This window comes from Pelecanus crispus, chromosome 7, assembly GCF_030463565.1.
Source record: "Pelecanus crispus isolate bPelCri1 chromosome 7, bPelCri1.pri, whole genome shotgun sequence".
Classification (NCBI taxonomy): Eukaryota; Metazoa; Chordata; class Aves; order Pelecaniformes; family Pelecanidae; genus Pelecanus; species Pelecanus crispus.
Window position 1 is genome coordinate 41,005,372 of NC_134649.1, and position 19,116 is coordinate 41,024,487.

General features: G+C 45.2%; 1 protein-coding gene across 2 annotated transcripts; it reads right to left on the reverse strand.

The window, feature by feature from the left end:
- Positions 1-130: 130 nt before the first annotated feature.
- ACOX2 (acyl-CoA oxidase 2) lies at positions 131-18,654 on the reverse strand. Of its 2 annotated transcripts, XM_075714181.1 has the most exons (16): positions 18,497-18,654; positions 17,937-17,948; positions 17,263-17,456; positions 15,937-16,099; positions 13,371-13,522; positions 12,741-12,848; positions 11,862-11,981; positions 11,271-11,386; positions 10,695-10,867; positions 9,413-9,575; positions 8,504-8,694; positions 7,188-7,349; positions 6,073-6,178; positions 3,005-3,222; positions 1,125-1,257; positions 131-193 (listed from the first exon to the last, which is right to left on the reverse strand). In XM_075714181.1, exons 3-16 carry the CDS (start codon positions 17,420-17,422, stop codon positions 131-133), a joined length of 2,028 nt encoding a protein of 675 aa, XP_075570296.1. In that variant the 5' UTR covers positions 17,423-17,456; positions 17,937-17,948; positions 18,497-18,654. The 2 variants fall into 2 exon arrangements, with proteins under 2 accessions (XP_075570296.1, XP_009485434.2); XM_009487159.2 differs by lacking the exons at positions 17,937-17,948; positions 18,497-18,654 and having other exon boundaries at positions 17,263-17,467.
- Between the last annotated feature and the right edge of the window lie 462 nt (positions 18,655-19,116).

The following is a 19,116-nucleotide window of genomic DNA, read 5'->3' on the forward strand; positions in this document are numbered from 1 at the left end:
TTTCATACTTGTTGCAACTGCAAGTAAGCGTCTGATTATTAACTCTGATTAGTCATTACTGATGCTTCATAAATGTAATGCTGCACAAAGATCAGAAGGAAATGTGTGGCCTTCACTTAGATCATGGTCTTCATATTTTCGATCGTGTGTTGTGAAGAAGTGGCTTCAAATACCTCTCATAAGCTGGGCTCATCTGTTCAGAAAGAGAATGTGGAAGGGAATTAATGACAATTAAGAAGAAGGAAAAGGCTATAATTTTTTTCTTAAGAATGACCTCTGAAATATAGAAAGCTCGACTATTTAAAAAAACCCAAACAGCCAGCTACTTCAGCTATGCAAGGTCTCTTTCCCTATAGTATGTGCTGTCCTTCATAACCAGTACATAATACTCATCCTAAATGCAACAGCATAATACTACTTAACTTCAAAAAATATGCTTGAACTTGAATGTTTGCTGAAGGCAAATTTTGTGTTCAGCTGTAGAATTTCAAAGGGTTGCTGATTACCACAGTGAAAATCTCACTTAAGGCAAAATGAGTTTTCAAACAGAGCAATAGCTATTTGCTATTTGTGCAGAATTTTCCATTACTCCACAATATGGATGTATTAAGAAGTGAAAGTAAAGTGCTAAAGACCACAAAGGATGAAATTGCCTTGTTTAATGTTTATACTTTCTGGTTAAACATATTATTAAAAAAAATTAAGTATTGCACTAATAAAAGTACCAGTGAATGGAAAATGTCCTGCAATTAGTGGCTCTTGCAGCCATCTAGTGTTGTTCCATAATATGTAAGCTATGTAAACAGACATTTGTGTTAGCTTATTTTGTACAATGTTACCTAAGTGATAGAAGTTTAAAAACCAAGGTGGCACGTGACAGTCCAGCTCCTAGGTACAAACTCTAGTACTCTGGGGGCTGTAATTCATCATTAGGTTAAATGTCTGAGCTAAGACTATAGGTGGCATAATTGGAGTATCACAGGTCATTGTTCAGAGTGAGATAATAAGAATTAAAGGCTCTTATTCCACTTACTGTTATCTGTATTGCTTTTATTAATAGAAAAGCAAACAATTTCTGCTCTGGCTAATGCAGAAGTTGCCTGGCTGTAGTCCAGCATTCATACCTGCTTGTTGGTCGGTGACTTCTGAGCCCACTCGTAAAGCCGCTGGTAAACCTGTCCGTCGTAACTGCCAAGCGCAGAATTCAAGCTCTTATCTGTGAAGTCAAAAGCATCCACTAGAGGAACAGCATCCTTCCTACGGAGTAGATGAATGACATTCATATTACTGAAGCGGGTAGTGCTTTGTAAGGGAGGAAAATAAGTTGGGTAAACTTGGAAGTCAGTTGTCCAGGTTCCTCAGCCTAAAAAGCCTGTGCCAGTTTTTCCTCTTGCCTACACTGTGGGGAAAGTCCTGCTTGTTTTGATTCCTCAGAGGCATGTTCTACTAACGCCCTGCGTTGTCTGTACTCTTGAATGGGTATTTGCAGGGTCTTGTAATCACCTGGGGTCTGTCCCTAATTCCCTAATTTAGGACTCAATCTCATGTCAGATGTTTTCTCAGCAGACTCTGCCAGTTCTTGCTTTCGATTTTTGTCGGTGTTTTGTTTTGTTTTTTCTTATGCTGTATGTGTTTGTCTTAGAAAATGGAATAAGGTTGCTACTAGATTGATGTGAAGTGCTTTGCTGATCTCCAACCTTATTCTACTCTTAAGTATTTGTACTACCTCGTCATGGGTGTCAAGGTCTTCTACTCTCTTTGTGTCTGTGAGAACAAAGCTACACTGAACAACACCAAGGGCCCATCTGGCCCAGGGGCCAGTCTGACAGCAGTCAGCAACAGACAGCTGGAGCACAAGGACAAGTATGTAACAACAGCATCTTCTCCTAAGCAGGAGATGGTTTATTTTTCCTGGTCCTCCCATCGTCCTGGGTGTAGGAAGTCGTGCTGGCTGTACCCCGCACCTGAAGTACAGGGATGCAAAGTGGTTTGCTTAAATGTTGGCATTTGCATCTACTAGTTCCTTTGGGGGAGGGCTGTTTGGGTGCTTGGGAAAGGCCAGGTTTTTGCTACAAACTGGGAAGTGTTTGTATCCTTTCTACCAACTGGAAATAACTGACTCTAACTGCCCAGGTAAATGCCCACTCCATTCTTGAATCCTGTTAACAAGGCATGGACTAAAACAAAGAAGTTGCAATGAATTCCAGAGATGACAGTGTGTTAGGCTTTTGGAAATGTAATGTTAAGCTTATTGCTTAACTTGAATTCTGTTCAGAACTTCAGTTCTGAAAATGCTTGTTTGGCTCAGTCCTGTTTGGCTCTTGGTTATGGTGTATTCTTGTTTCTTTCCAGGTGGCTTAAGTAGAATTTTGTATACAGTAGCAACTTGCTTCTCTACACCGTAAGTTAATATGTTCTTAACAAACAGCACTGAGTAGTAAAAGATGAACCCTTTGTCAAAAAGCCTTTGTGAGTGTTGTGGTAAGTTAAAAACTTAGCATATCTCAGAATTCATGTCGTTAGTAATAAATGGTGTCGAGCAGATGCATCTGAACTAGCTGTAGGCAGGATTGTTTGGGTACCAGTTGCAACTCAGCCATGGCAACAGAGTAGGCTGTATTAGCTGTGGCTTAAGCAGATTTTGCAGGGTGTGATCAGTTGCTGTGGCTCCTCCAGTGCTGCTCTGACTATTTTCCTGCTTTTGCTCTACTGCAAATGATAGAAAGCGTTCAGGATTTCTTGATTTATAATTTAAGATTTCATGTTACAGAACTTTAATTTAGAGATTGTAGGGGAGCTGGACACTTAGGTCTGTTTTGCTGTGAAGATGAGCTCTGTGTAGATGCTTCAATCAATTTCTAGTGCTGCCAGGCAATGAAAATAAAAACCAAATGAGGTGAATTGACTTTGGAGATGTTGCCATAGGTACAGCAGCACCATTTTATATCTATCGCAGGGACAAACTGAATAGCTGTGTATCTCCTCTCATGCTAGAGCAGCTCACCGAATGACAGCCAGGAGGCCCAGGTATGATGCTGTGGCCATGTCCATTTGAGCTCCAGATATGTATCCATCATGCAAGAAGACTCCTGCATTTGAGAAGATGCCGTGTAATGCAAAGAGGTCACAAAGATGTTTCATAATCTTCTGGATGCCAGACGTGGTCTCGAGTTTTTCCACAGTTTCTACAAAGTTTTTCACTGTGATGTAGTGGCAGTGAGCCTGGAAAACAAATGCAATCAACAGTGAATGCACCTCAAAACACTTTTAGTAGGCCAAGTGACTCAAACATTCTCTCAAAGAATATAAAACCTTTTCAATTCCCTGGCACTTCTCCAGCTTGTATTCTTTGTTTGTTGGTTGACCAGGCCTTTTGCATTCATGTCTTACAGTGACAGTAGAGGATAGAATTGGGGGTGTAAACAGTCAACACTCTGGTATTTGTAAACTCTGAAAAACCGCTTCAGAAAACATGGTAGTACTTACTCTAAATATTTCTGTTGAATACCCCAAAGAGTTTGTGTGATGGAAACACATTAGAATGTGCTTGTGGTGACCCCTAGCAAGTGAATCTTGCTATATATATCAACAGGAGAAAACTCTTTTGTTGAAGACCTTGGGCTCATGGTGCATTGGGCTCAGTGTCTGTAGGGCTTCAGCTCTGACAACATCCGCTGTCACAGAAGAACAACGAAACTTACCTCTTGCTTTTGTGGTTTTAAGTAAACTGATAATTTCTGGGTCAGACACCAGTAGAGTGTCTAACTGCCAAGTTACAGAAATATTAGCTGATGTCCAGAGCAAATGAAGCAGGCTGACTCCACCTGTTTGCGGGGCTGACTCTTGTTATGCTGACATTACTGCGGGTGGTTGGTGGTGTTGGTATCTGTGTGGGTTCGCTCCCCCACTGTACAGTTCTCCTCCCAGCTGTGGGTGTAAGCACAGCACACCTGCACTGCAGCTCTTCCTGCCAGCATGCTCAAGCAGCGCGGAGGCCAGCGCGGACTGCAGAACCTGCCTGAGAAGCTGGGTGTCTACTCGAGCATTAACCTGCGTGGAGTCTGCAGCAAAGCCATACCCAGTGTCTGAGCCACCTCAGCTGAGAGCTGGCAGGCGTCAGTTTGTATAGCTGCCATGCCAGTTGTGTGGGTAAGTCTCCAGGGAAGGTGTGGAATAAGAGGTAAATACAGAAGTGCCCCAAAAAGGCAGCAGGCTGTCAAGGTTTTAAAGTTATGGGGGAAACTCAAGGGTTTTGGGTGGCTCTTCTTCTCCCTGAAGTATCTAAGAAACTTTGGAGGCCCAGATCCCATTTTCTAAAGAGTCTAGCAGCACAATCGCCACTGACAAATACCACAGCCAGCCCTCTGCATATGTTAGGCTCTTCAGAAATAGGTTTTTTTTGACAAGTCCTGTGTCTAGGTTCTCCACCTCGCTTCTCAGAGAGAGCTGGCTTCCAGCTCCTCCTCTGACACGTGGTCTCCCCTGCTTTTCAGGCCAGAGTCCTTGGCCACCCATTTGAGTGGGTGCAGGAGGGAACAGCTTGTTCATGTTTGTGTGCGGGGAGCGCTGGTCAGAGCCTTTTCTAGAGGCAATCTCAAATAGGAACATTTTGCTTCAGTTTCATTACACTAAAAATATAATTACATTTAAACAATTATTGGGAAGGTAATTTTTAAAAGTCACTTTGTTTATAGGAGGTCTCCTTTATTTTTGAGGCAATTACACTGTTTTTCTGTGCTTTTTCAAGCTTACAGCATTGGTTACTTGCTGCTTTCACTGAGTCTGTGTAATTGGAAATGGGGTGATGCACAGCAGACAGGTGACCACAAAAAATGCTGCTGCTGAGATCAAGTCTTTGCTCCCTTACTCAGTGAGTTCTTGTTTTGAAGGATTATAACTGTGCTTACTGGTATGAGCAGACCAATGCTTCCGATGGTTTTGAAAGGATCTCGGCTGTTGCTGAGACAGAGTTTGACTCATCAAGGACTTCATCTAATTGACTGACTACAAGGGAGCTGTTTCCTACTATGAAATCACCAAGATGGTATCACCACAGTTAGGTATGTGTAGGGTTCCTTTTTCCCTGTTAAGGGCTTCTTGCCATTTCAGTTTGGGTTGTCTCTGGCTGAAAGGTAGATTACAGCAAACTGTTTTTCATTAAAATTGAATGAAGTTAAAATAAGCCGTGGATCTGTTTCAAAAATTTTCCTTTCCTCAGCTTAGGAAGGAAGGAAGGATGACCTTCACCGTAATTGTAGAGGAATTGGACTTAATTGCGTATTAAAAGAAGAATTTTGGGTTTTGGAGATACTGACGCATCAGTGTTTTTGGTTTTCATTTAAATTTAGGGCTTTTCTCCCCTCTTGCTTTCTTTTCTGTTTCGTTCTGTACTAACTAACCCCTGTTGTAGGGAACAAATGCTGCTGTCCTGATCCTATTTCAGCTGAAGGCATGCTGGTTGCCTGTCTGATCCACGTGCACTGGGAGTTGGTTTTGAATTTCGTATTAATTTGACTTTGATTTGATTTTTTTTTTCAGTAGTAATTAACATTGCACTTATCACTGCTTTTCATTGTTTTCCCTGCAGTTATCTTTCCTTGTGAGAGCAGCACATGTAAGAAATACCAGGCATGTTTCACCCTTGCTGTGACTCCGTCAGCTTTCAGTAAGGTGGCTCTGGGGAGGCATTCCTTGGGGAGCCAGAAATGCTGGAGTCTTATAAAAAGATGAGCATTAGCTGGAGATGGTGAGTTCTTGTTGCAGGAGATGGGAGGTCTGATTCTGCTAGTAGTGGCAGCATAACCATGGATGTTCTCCCCCCACTTTGTTTCTACTCCCTCTAGTCTTTTTCTACCTGGCCTATTCAGATTGGCAAATTTTTCAGATCAGGAATTGCTTCTTACTATGATTTTTCCACCATGGAGACCACAGTGGTGCCCTGGTTTTTGTGGTGTCCCTTAGATGCTAACAGAAAACAACAAACAGCACCAAGACTTTAAGCTAATGATGCCGTTTCTGTTGCATATTGTATCATAAAGACAAATGTCAAATAAGCAGATAAATTTTGCTAACCTTTGCAGCCTGCGCCAGCTGCACTGTGCACTGGTTCCACGCCTCATGCTTTTTGACTCCAGACTGAATCAAGCCCTGTAGTTTAGCTGCTGTGCTGCTTATGAGTCTGGAAAATTGAAAAAGCATATTGTATATGAATATAGCAGCCCACATGCACTCATTTCATACTCAGACTCGTGTGTGATCGTATGGCAAAATGGCATTTTTGACATTTGAAGTTATCTACGCTCAGTATGAGCAGACTTAGATTATGTGAAATCTAAGTACAAATTGGGAGAAGCACCCAGACCACCCCGGTACTGAAGGATTTCTGCCTTCTCAGCTTCCAGGGTAGTTTATCAGGGGGTCTGCTGAGTTTTTCTTGGTTTGTGTGTGTCTAAGGAGAGTTTGCAAAACAAAATAAAGTGGTGATAATTTGGATGGATGTTACGTTATGTTTCTAGTTTTCCACACAGGGATCCAAATCCTGCTCCCATTGACACTGAAGCTTTTGGAAGAATGGCTCTGTTTTTACACTGATTTGAATGACAGCAGGGTTGTCTGTCTATTTACCTGGTTTTCAGAGACGATGCCTATACGGCCCATAACCATGCACATAATACTAATAAGACCACTCATGACACCATTTTTATTTGTGTTGAGTAGTTGAATGTGTAGTTGAAAGGCTACAGACAGAATGAGCAGCTCTGTGTTTGCTGTGGTGTTAATTGAAAACAAACATCAGTTTCACAGGTATGTGAAATTTTAACTTTCTGTATGGAATTGCACAGGGTCCAGTTGCCTAAAGGTTTTACTGGATGGCAACTCAGTGATGTGGTGTGGGATTTACTTACATAGTGCCATCAGCTTGGTATAGAGTCAACTCTATGGAATATAGGTGTTAGGTAGCATGTGGCTTAAAAACTTCTAATGTTCTGAATGTCAAAGTTTCATACTGAACATTTGACATGGCTGTTAATCCTGTGTGAGTCTTCCTGTTCTCTTTCAGGAGCAGATGGTGTCAATTCTTGTGTAACTTATGTTATTTTACCTCCCTTTAAAGCAAGGAAGAAGCTGAGCTCTTACCACATTTCTGATGTCAGAGAGACACCCTGTCTCCCATCCTCCATACTGACCTGACTGCCATGTGTTGATAGGCCTCAGTGTAAATATCTGGACTGAGAAAATCCAACTTGTTATTGGCTGGACACTTCCCGGGTTTCATGGCAGCCAGGTAAGTGACAGATGGCGGAACAGGCTGGCCAGTGCTGGCTGTCATGAAGCATTTAATCAGGAACCTGGGAAGAGGCTGACAGTCAGAGCAGGGTATGGTTGTGATCCCCAAGCAGCAAATAGTCATTGAAAAAGTAAAGTGGGCTCGGGTGAGGAGCAGCAAGGTGTGACCCATCCCATCAGTGGTCCAGAATGGACTTGAACAAGTAACGACCTTTTGTTTTGCATATTATTTGCAATAACCTGATCTGTGATGGGTCTCAAGGGTAGCCTGTCTACCGTATTTAATGCTACGGCAATCCGTGGTGATGAATTTTTAGGAAGAAACTTGCTGTGGCTATTAGCAGTCTCAGCAGCATGGTGATTAGATACATTATCAACTTTGCAGCCTGAGTCTTAATGCTCTGGGAGTCTTAATGGTGGTTTGTTCTTACCCTCTGTGATCCCCAACACAGAATCACATTATGTTAGCAAACATGAGACCCTTTCTTGGAGCTAAACATGTGTCCACGGAGCACTCCCCACTCCCTTATTTTTTTGGCACCTCTGCTATAACCTAGACTGACCAGGTCTGGAAGTAAAAGGTTACAGCATTTCTCTTGACCTTGCTATTGACCTTGCAAGAAGCAGCAGTAATGAGTGCAGAGGTGTCTGCATGCAAGCACAGAGCTACGTGGTAGCACATCTGTCCCTGGGAAGTGTACTGTTTTTCTCCTTCTAGTAAAAACACACGTTATTAAAAGTTCAAGCAGCTGTGGTTTCTCTGTCCTGTATTTCATCTACTCTGGATAATCATCAGTCTGCGTGTTCAGAGGCAAGTGATGTTCTTGGAGCATGACTCATCTGCTTTCAGTATTCAACAACTTTGCCTTCTCTGAATCAACCTCACTTTACCAATATTGCATTACATTGGTTGCTTAAAAAAATAAACTGCAAAACTTGTATAGCAATGCTTTTGCTGCACTACTAGACAAAGAGGAAAATGAGATTATGCAGAACAGCACCTGCATGCATCCCCAAACCAAAACCAGAAGAGATAATCGGATTCCCACACACCTCCATGCCTGTTAGACAGAAGATGTGAATAGTTTATGTCCTGAGTTGTATTTTAAGATGGTGCTGTGAGAAAGGAGTAGCTGGTTTTACTGGTTTTGAAGAAGTAGTAGAGGCTGAATAAATGACAGGGCGAGCTTTTGGATGAACAAATTTGAATTGTTACCTGGCAGTTTGCAGGAGCAAAATGGTGTTTTCCCCTTCATAAATACAAGAGGCAAGTATTTTCGTATACAAGGAAGGGAGTCCACTCAGCAAGGAGTAACCATGTCCCCCGCATGCCCGGAGGCAGATCTCCACTGCTGAAGTGCAGTACTGAGTAACCATGGCTTTAAAGCCCGAAGAAAATGCATGGAGCTGTTTAAAAAAAAAAAAAAAAAAAAAAGAAAAAAAGAAAGGCAGAGTGTCAATGGTGAAAGTGTTTTAAAGCAATCTTCAGAATAAGTTTCCTTTTTTAATTTTTTGCAATTTCTGACCATGAAATCCCTGTCAGATCCTCCTTTGCATGCTGGTGTAGCACCCAGCTCCCTGAACCTGGCCTTTGGTTTCTGCCTGGGCTGCTGCACACCCTTGTGCTAGGCACGCTGTGGTCAGTTTATACATTTTTGGGTTTCTCTCAACCAGCAGTGGATTTGGCAGCCCTTGTTCAGAGCGTGTGTTCATTTCAAGCTTCTAATTGCAAAATCTTATGTTCTACCTAGAAAGTCACATTTTTGGTTTTGGCTCAGAAATGAATATTTACATGTGCTTTTGTAGATGGAGTTGTGAAATAATGCTTTGCGCCACCAGCTACTTGGAACAGGGTTTTTATCAAATGGACTTGCTTTTCAAGGACTTGCTTTTCAATCTGCAGTAGTTACCAAAGCAAAAAATTTGGGGTGGTAAAGCAAATGGTGTTGCTGACTCCTTGTGGACCTAGGACAAGCTATTTGATCTCTTAGTGCTTCCTCTTTCTCCAGTTATCTAGTGGTGAGAGGAATGCTTGTCCAGTTTGCTAAAATACTTTGATATTCAGAGATGAGAAGTGCAGCCTAAGTGCAAGCCAGCTGTACGAGCCAATCCTGCTGCAGCTCACCTCCGGCAGCGTGTCGAAGTTCTTCCTCTGAATCTCTCTGTATCCCTTGTCAAATAGCTCCTGCAGGTAGTCGTTGATGAAATGAAAGGCATAGGCTGCTGCCAACTGAGGCAGCAATTTCTCTTGCTGAGTCTGGTAGTCAAGGATTTTTGCTTCTTGTTCCCTGTTGGAAGACAGCTGATGAAGTAGGGAAAACATGGACATGGGCGTAGCTACTATTAGTTTACCTGTTGCATAATGAAAACCAGCATTTTGCATTACCAAGAAGCAGTATGTGAACAGGACTGAGCCAATCTTGTGGCAGCAAATCTGGCCAGCATGGTAAGCTGTTAGAGAAACAAGCCCGACTAGGAAAAAAGTGATTTTTCTGCTGTGTTGGTGAACCAGCCAAACAGAGTAGAAAAGGCTGCAACGTGTGATCGGTCAGTACGGAGGCAGGACAGGGACTGCAGGAGAGGACGAGGACAAAGCCTTCAAGGACAGCAAGTTGTTAGGTGTTATAGGGGAGGTGGTGGCACTGCACTCTGAAAAACTTGCTTTTCAAACTGGATCTTGTGGCTGTGGGTGTAGATAGACTCAAATATTTTCAGAGAAACCTAAATTATTTTAAGCTTTTGGAGCTTTTTTTGGATGTTCTTTACCACTTTTGCTGTGGTTAGTACACTTAGGACTTCAAATGATGGAATTGGTTATTACAATAGTTCAGCATGCTGTGCTCATGTGTTTGGTTTGCATTTGAACCAAACCATGTTCTCATTAGGATCTTCTTGCTTTTGAAAGGAGTTTTAAGTGGAAATTTTTGAAATCCATTCAAATGGAAGTATCTACTTAAAAATTACAGGGATTCTTACCAGACTAATAAAATTCAGTGTTGTAAAGTGTGTATATTGGAATTGTGGATGTTGGAAGGTATTTTAATGTCGCGCCCACTAGTAGGATGCTGTGGACTAAGAATTCAGCAACTTGTCCGCTTTGTCTGGATTCTGCTGAGTTATGGGATTACATGGGAAGGCCGGTTGTAAGAAAAATAAGTTGTCTGTGTGAACCACTGAGCTATTCAAACTATGAAAGTTATCTTAGAAAGAACTGTAAACATTCTCTTGTACTTTGACTGAAGCTCGTTAATGTAAATAATGGGGAGCATGTTTGTAATACCCTATCTGGGCCAGGAAATAAACCACTGATGTGCTGGAAGATAAGATGAAATGGAGAAGTACAGACTGGTGGGGGGGAACATGGTGTATGGTCCCCCTCCCACCACTGCGGACTTGCGTGGCATTACCCAGGCTTTAACTTGGACTGCCGGCGAACCACAGAGTATCGGATGGCAATGGTGCAAGCTTTCATTAGAGGTATTATAACTTCGTCTGAAATGAGGGAAATGCGCACTGTAGTCATTGTGAAATAATTAATCTTCTGTGACCCCCGTCTTATATAGGTACCATCTGGTTGAACCTAGAGCAGAGAGAGGATGTTAGATGCCACCTTCTTCAATAGTTCAACACTAGGATGGTTGTGTAATCTCTATGCATAGAATAAAATGGACATCAAAATCCTTCACTGAATGTGAAACTAAATATTTTTATGGATGAAACATATCCATTTGAAGAGACAAACCCTTACTGCTTCTGGCTCAGATAGGTTCTGCCTGCCCCGTGATCCCCAACCTCTGAACATGGAATTCCTGACACTGAGTTTCATTTAGGATTCAGGTAACTTCTGCCCTTGATAAAACCACAGAGACTTGCAGACACCTCAAAGGAAGATTTTTGTCCTAAATTTAGGCAGGTCCCTGTTGTCTCTCTGGCTGTACAATGAGAGTCTGACGGGCGAGTCTGTGATGTGAGTCCATACATACCTCACAAAACTTGTTCAGCATGTTCTCCCTGGGGACGCGCACATTCTGCAGCATGAGGTAGCCGTTGTCAACGTGCTCAAAATTCATTTTGGGACCGATGTCTCCTGCGGTTATGCCTGCAGTGGGAGAAAACATGGCCTGCTTACTTCTACTTGAACTTTTTTCTCCCCATTTTGTGTCAGGCTGGGGATCTCAAAGGAGGGGCACATTCAGCTCTGCTTCTTCCCCAGCATGGGTGATCTTGCCTGAGGGATGAAGCAGGCATTCGAATGCCTTGTGGTAGTTTGTTTCCATGATCCACCTGTTACCCGTGTTGGCCGGGGCCAGAACTGAGGTGTTAATGCAGAGGTGGTCAGAGCAGCCCAGGCTTCTGGTTAAGAAGGCGGCTTGGTCTGGATATGTCTGAGGATACATTAAATCTTCTTTTAGATAACAAGGTTGGGGTTAATGATAACTATGCCTTGGGTTTCTGTCTTGGTTTGGTTTTGGCAATTATAACTCTCTCTCCCTGGGCCCAATGTTTTAGAAAACATCTAAGGGCAAAATAGGCAGAGCACCTGCACAAGTGCTGTGATGTCTGGGGTTGTTTACCTGGGCAGAGTGAATGGTCCTGAAGGCTGCGTATCTGCACGATGAAGGGATGCACGCCATAGCACTTCCCGTGGACGTACAGCTGAGCAAAGACCACTGTGTGGGTTGCTGACCTTCCCACTGCGAGAAGAAAAACAGTCCCATTCCCTTAAGACAAGGTACAGCACAAACGCTTGCACAGTTCACAGCAGTCAGTGCTAATTGTGTGTTAGTCTTGCTAACATGTGGGTCAGGGTAGGTGTGATCCACAGATGCTGGAAGCTGGAGATTGCCTAAATCTGCATTCTGAGCCTGCTCTTGCCTCTTGGAAGTTGCATCATCCTTCTGCCTCTTGTTGCTGCCCGTGAGGCTTGGATGAACACTTCGCATCAGCATATGAGAAAAAATAAGTAGTTAAAGTTCATGTAGTGCTGGGAGAGTAGGAAGTGCTGTGGCTGTTAGAGTAACTCCAGCTATTTTCTGTGAAATACCTTCCTGAAGGGAGCCATGAATTTCACACTTGAATCCTTTATGCTGAGACTGGCTGATGACTTGAATCCTTTATGCTGATCCTTTATGCTAATGGCCTCCCTGCAGTTTTTGGTTGTCTGAGTATTGTTTACAAAGAAGAGAAGATTGGTTCCTGCAGAGGCAGGAGTTTCCCTGAGCGAAGTTCTCCAGCCCTGCCACCCAAGGGCTGTTGATAGATGATGGTGGCTCCCTTCTGGCCTTTGAACTTGTACAAAACCCTTTGGTCTCTTACTTGCCTCTTGATGTGTCCATCTCTTACTGAAGTCCTCTGTTAGCATCTGGGCCCTCAAACGTGTTGCTTGAGCAGGGCAGACCGAGTAACTGAAGGAGGCAAATGAGGAAAACCAAAATATTGTGTGTGGTACTTACTGTCTCCAGGCCACCACTTCATGGCAGAGATCTTTGGTGTGTTCAGTATAAACTCCTGTGTAGTGATATCAAAGACTGCTGTTGTTTCCAAACCCTGAAGATAAGTTCCTTTAAAAAAAAAAAAAAAAAAAAATCTCCTGGTATAATCTCTTCAAGGATGGAGAGAGTGGAGGATTCCTGGAGGCTGGTGTGGGTATTACCAGGGGTTTGTGGTTTACCCTCCTGATGAGAACCGTGGGATGATGCTCCCAGTAACCCCACACCATCTCCTGCAAAGATCTCTTAAGCCACATGGTACTCGGGCAAGCTGCCTGGTTGATGGTGACAACCATCAACTTGGGCAAGCTGCCTGGCTGATCCCCTCCACCAATGGTGACTGCCTGCTATCTAACCATGAGCTTTCGCCCTCGCTCTTGTAATTTTTTCCACATTGGCAAAACCAAAGCTAGTGCATCTCCAGCTTGCAGAGGAACACTGAGAACATCAACCTGTAACATGCAGGTGGCATTTTCTGCCCCCCAGCCACCCCTGCCCCAGTGAAGCACGGACAGCTTGAACTCAGATTCCCCCAAGAATCTGGACCAGAGCCTCTCGTCCTACAGAAACGCTGCGTTTTGTTTGCAGACTTACCATGCCCCAGTTCAGTCTGGGCATAGCTTCCAATGAGCTGATACTGGGTGGCAAGAGGAATCCACTTGGCGATCTGTTTGTCGGAGCCCAGCACTGAAATACTTCTCATGAAGATGCGGTGAAGGAGAAATGCGACGTCTCCTGACAGTGCCCTGTGGAGAAGGCACAAGGGATATTCTTACACGGATGAAGTTCCAGGGATGTGATGAATGAGGCAGTGACACTGCAGCGGTCACAAGACAGTGCCACCTACTGCCTTTTGATTTCTGCGTTGTCATACCTTACCCAATGTTCAGCATCAACACAGTATTGCAGGAAAAGTGCTCTTCCAAGCTGCTTTTGTTCCTTCTTTCATAACATAGTTTGCTTAAGTGTTGTTAGCTCATTATTTCACTTGCTCTTGGAGGAATTATCTGTTCTGAGTAGCAGATGCTGAGCTCCTAAAAACACAGCCCAGCTCCAAAGCTCCTGTGGCTCTGATAGCTTGTGAGCCCTTTGTATCTTTATTTTACTTCATGGGATTTTTTTTCCTGATTATTTAAGTCACATTTTAAGGCTGAGCTAAAAAAACCCTCACTAACCTACCCTAAAACCCCTGAACCCTGGCAATTCACTGTGGGGCACATTAGGCTGAATTACACATATAGGCATCTGAGACCTGGATTTCCTGAACCTTCCCATTCCCATTCTGGGGAAATACCTCGGTACATTGGGTTTGTTGCTGTACTATTCCCTGGGTGTTTGCTATCAGTCACTGTCAGGGAATAATACTATGAACAATACTGGGGTTCGTGGAGACTTGGCCTGACTTGAGATGTTTTTTTCTTGTGGAAAAATGCAAATACATCCTTGTAACACCTGGTTTGTTGTCTGGTCAGGTCCTTTGCCATCATCAGCTGATAGGGCTGCATACATCCTAAAAAGCACTATTCCAGAAGCTGCGTATGGGAACTTGGGTACAGTAATTTCCATGGTGCAAATCAGAAACTAATTTGTTTTAAGGTTTTTGTTTTTGCATGTGTGCGAGAAATCCTAAGAAAATATAAGGAATAAAGTCCCTCTTCCTGGGCTTCCTCAGAATATGGTTGAATCACCTCACAGATATAAGTACATGTCCTCTCACACCTAAAAATAAGTGGGTGTGCTGTTCTCGGTGGCTTTGTATGGCTGTTAGCACACTGCTTTACTGCAGTGCTCTAGTGCGCATCTCATTCCACATAGATACCTTTTATTTTTAACAAATGACTGCGCCCTTTCTTTTATACTGGCCCTGAGAGAGAATCAGTCATGCTGAAAAAGTGGGGGGAAAAATATGAACAAAGAAGTTAAAGGGAAATTGCTTTGATTAACAGAAAAAGACTTAGTGAACCCTTGGCATCCCAACCAGAAATAATGTTACTTTAACTGCGATTTTAAAAAAGCTGGCTTTTAAATGTATGCAAGTGATTCACTGTGTCTGGCACCAGGAGGCACCAGGACTTTGTCAGTAAGAGCTTGGTGCTCACCTGGTGGTTCATCAGATGAGAGCTGTCCTGCGAGGCAGGCTGTGCTCTTCATCCAGCAAAATGTGGCAGCACAGGGCTGGCCCTGCCAAAGCCCTTGGCGACAGGGGGCCTGATAAAAGCAAACCTAGGTGGGAGAGGCGGTTGAGTTTTGTCAGGTTTTTAAAATCTGCTGGAATCTTTTTTTCTTCTGAGGGAGGAGTGGAGAGCTGCTTTTTATTGGGAATATGATGATCAGGTCCAGAAGCTCTTGACAGAAGATTTCCCCCTTTATCCGTCCCACTCGCTGTAGGCGGCAAAGAGCTTAGTGTAAAAAATTATAATCTTTCATATGAGGAAATACTGGGAAGTGACTTTGAGTGTCAGTGGTGATTTGTAAGGTGCAGGCATTGCTCTTTTGAATGACGCTTTTGAACTTGCACCTTCTTACTGGTTATGCAACCCACCAAAATAACTGTGCACCAGGCAGCAGCAAACTGGTACTTCTATTTAGCAAAGGGGGAAAGGAGGAGGGGCAAACAATTAAAACTAAAATCTGGAGCTCAACGCCATGCAAAGTGTTCAGAAAAGTTTTTTTAAGGAAAGGATTGTGAAAAATATTTTATTCCATTTACTTACAAACAAAGGAGTTTGGTTTTTTTTTTCAATACAATATGGGTTTTCCAGATAAATTAATAAATGCCATTTTCTCTATCTAGAAGTCAGTAGAATAACTGAAACAGCACCACTTCCAGTTCTGGTTATACATTTAAAAATGTCTGAGGGGTGGCATGAGAACTGTTGCACAAGTAAGGAGCTTGCTGAAGTAGAAGTATAGCATTGGGGATGTGAACTGCTGTGATCTATCACACTGTACCAACGTGCTGCTCTTTGAGAGGTTCCCTGCTGTGTATCATAATTTTCACTTTTCCTGAGAGTGCTGCTAAAGTAAAAACCTGCAGCACTTTTGTATCAAAACCTTACCTGTCAACTGTTGGCCTCTCCCAGCCTTTGCTAAAGCTGATTCTTGTTGGCATATAAAACTATTAACAAAAAATTAGTTGTATACTAAAAAAAAAAATCACCTGTAAATGTACTTAAATTCAGGTCCATTCTCAGTCCATCCCATCTCGTGCATCTTTTTCTGGAGATGAACAGCCTTTCTGACTGCTGCTTCGTACCTCTCATTCTGGCTCTGGAAATACTGATTTTCTCTGCTAAATTCAGGGTCGCATTCGATAGCTTGGACTGCAAAGCAACACAGAAGAGTTGGTTCTCCTGGGGCTGGGGAGGTACAGGCAGTGCCTCGAGCCCTGCTCGGGAGGAGCAGGCAGGACTGGGGTCGTGGATACCAGTGCTGGCTCTGATGACTGTCATGCCTAACCCGGAAAAGCAGTGGGTTTGGGGAAGCAGGAGGGAAGGGGGGAAATGAGTGGGCCTGAGAGAGGTCTCCTGTTGAGTGGAAATAGTGGCCCTGCAGGGTAAGGCACCAGCCCTGGCCAGGGCGTCAGAGGTGACTTTGTGCCTCAGACAGAAAATGCTATGGATCCCTCTGTCTCTAATTGCTCTTCCCGTGCTGTGATGGCAGCCTGAGCTGCGGTCGGCTGGATTTTGCCTGGAGGGCAGCTAACGGCTGGAGCTGTTGGGTGTCCCACTCGGCACCACCGCTTCAGCTCGGGACTTTACCAGCCCTTCGCAGCATTGCGAAGTGACTCCTGGGTTTGCTCTTTCTGTGTCAGCCTGAATGCTCCCGCTGCTCCCTTTTTGCCTTGAAACCTTTGAGTCCCTTCACACTTAAGGTTTTACTGAACTCCAGTTGCACCATGAAGCGTGCGATCCCAGTGGCCTGTGCCGTTTTCATTTGGTAAGGGTATCCTATGGGGATAGCTACAGAGGCAAAAGAGCTTTATTTTTTTCCTCTCTGTTCCTTCTGAGCACAGAGTCATTTTTCGGCACACCCATCATGAGCGAGAGCAGCTCAGCCTGGCCAAGCCAACGCACACAAGGAATTCCCCACCTGGATGGGCCTGATGTGCAGAGGGGGTCGTTGGCTGCCATTCACGCATGGCGTGCATGGCTGCGCAGCAGCACTAGCCCCCGCGCGCATCCCGCTCGCACAGAGACAGAGATGCCCGGTCCTTGTATTCCAGTTTAACCAGTCTTGCCAGAGATACTGGGGATGGGAACAGGGAAGGGGAAAAGCTTCAGACAGCGGGAGTGGCTGCGGAGGAGTCGTGTTGATTTGCCCTAGAAGGGGACTCCAACTCCACGCTCCCACTTTTTTTAGAGATGGGCGATAAGCAAAGCCCTGAGAGCACAAAACCCACCATGCAAAGGGGGAGCAGAAACAGTGGGGATGTAGGCATGCTCTGCACCAGCCTGCAGCCAGGGGCTTCGTAAGGCTCACTCACCCACCGCCCTGCGGATCCGAGTGTGCTCTGCGCCGCCATCCAGCCGGGCCGTGAGCTTTTCCACGCTGAAAGAGGCTGTTTGCCTCTCGCTGGCGAGGTCGGGATTCACGCTGCCGAGGACTGAGCCCTGTGAGCCCTTGCCGGTCTCTGCCAGAGCCATCCTGGCGACTGAGCTGCTCTGGGAAGGGATGGGGCTCGTTAGGCGCTGGCACCCCTTCAGTGGGTGGTTGACGAAGGTGTTTGGGCGCAGCGAGGAGCGGTTTCAGTAGGCTGGCCAGGATATTGTACCTGCGCAGGCAGCCTGGGGCATGGCTCCCTGTGCTGCAGGCACAGCTATTGCAGGGCACTGTCCTCAGCGAAATAAGTGCAGGAATGTACTTTGTACATAAATAGGCACATTTCCATGTTAGCTTAAAAGAAACCCAACCAAACAAACAGGTGTTGCGTGAATATTTAGTCAGGGTCTTGTCCTCATTGCAATGATACGGAGCATGAAAATTTAGGGCACTTGTAAGAGCTCAAAATGCAGGTTTTATGATATTTGTTTTAAACATAAAATCTTCTTCTTTCGCTAGTACGTCCCCGATACTTTACGAGAAGTTACTGCTGGAGTATCACGCGACCATGTGTTAATGTTTGAGGGGGTTTCTGGCCCTGGCCCGCTGCCCCCGCGCTGGGGGCTGCCGCTGCTGCCTGCCCCGGGGCGCCCGAAGCAGCTCCTGGGCCTGCGCTCGCAGCGCGGGCGGCTCTGCCCGTGCGGCCTCCGTCCCGCTTCCCACGGGGCTCGGCTCTGCGGTAACTCCCAATCTGGTAATTCCCGTGTTAGCAGGATTTGTCGCAGGATACTAATAAAAAAAAAAAAAAAAAAAGTGTGGTGTGTGGAAAATAAAGCAGATTTTTTTCCCCTGAAGAGGCTGCCTGCCTTCCTGAACTATGTTTAGTACTATAAGAGATTTAAACTCTGGAAACTCTTGCAAATATGTTCTTAATTCCTGCTTTTCTGATATTTAGACCTTTAAGACAAGGTGTCTTATTGTCCTGGGAGGGAGAAAACTCTCCGAGCAGTGTGCCGAGTACGCAAGACTGGAGTAACCCAGAGCTGCCCTTGAGTCGTCCCAGGAAGCGCCGGGCTCGGCACTGGAGCACTGGGACGGCTCAGCCCCCAGCTCCCTCTTCCGTGAGGCTGCGTAAGGAAAAAATCCGCCTGTCTGTCTGCTACGTGCACACGCAAAACCCCGCGTACCTTGTCCCACGCGTCCTTCGGCTCCCGGTGTCCCCGCTGCACGGACCTTGTCCCCGGGGCCAGCGGAGCCCGAGCAGGCCCGTGGGTGTTTCTGCATGTGCGCGGCGGCGAGCCGGAGCTGACCTCTGCCGGCAGCGGCCTGTGCGCCTGCTAGGCGTAAAATCCCACAGCAACCGGTGCCAGAAGGGCTGGAGCCTCTGCATTTAACAAAAATGCCATTTTTCCGATCTCACGTCAGGCCATTTGTGTGTTGGAGGCTGCACTTCCGGCTCTGTCACCGAAGTGGCACCCTGCCTCTATCCCGGTATTTTTAATTGTTTTTGTTTTGTAGTCTGCTCAGGATGGAGGAGAGCACCCCTCCGGCTCGTCGCCACTCGCCCGTGGATTTGACTTGCTCAAGGTTTTCCCAGCGCGGTTATGGCGCTGCCCTCAGCCCTTCCTGCAGTTTGGGGTGCACGCCAGGAGACCGGGGATATTGCCTCGCAGGCTGGGCTGTGCCGGCGGGCGGATGGAGGTTGCACGGGGTGCGTGCTGCCTTCATCTCCGGCAGTCCTGAATCTGTCCCCGCTGCAGTCTGTCCTGGTGTCTGGTGGGCAGGAGCTGGCAACTCA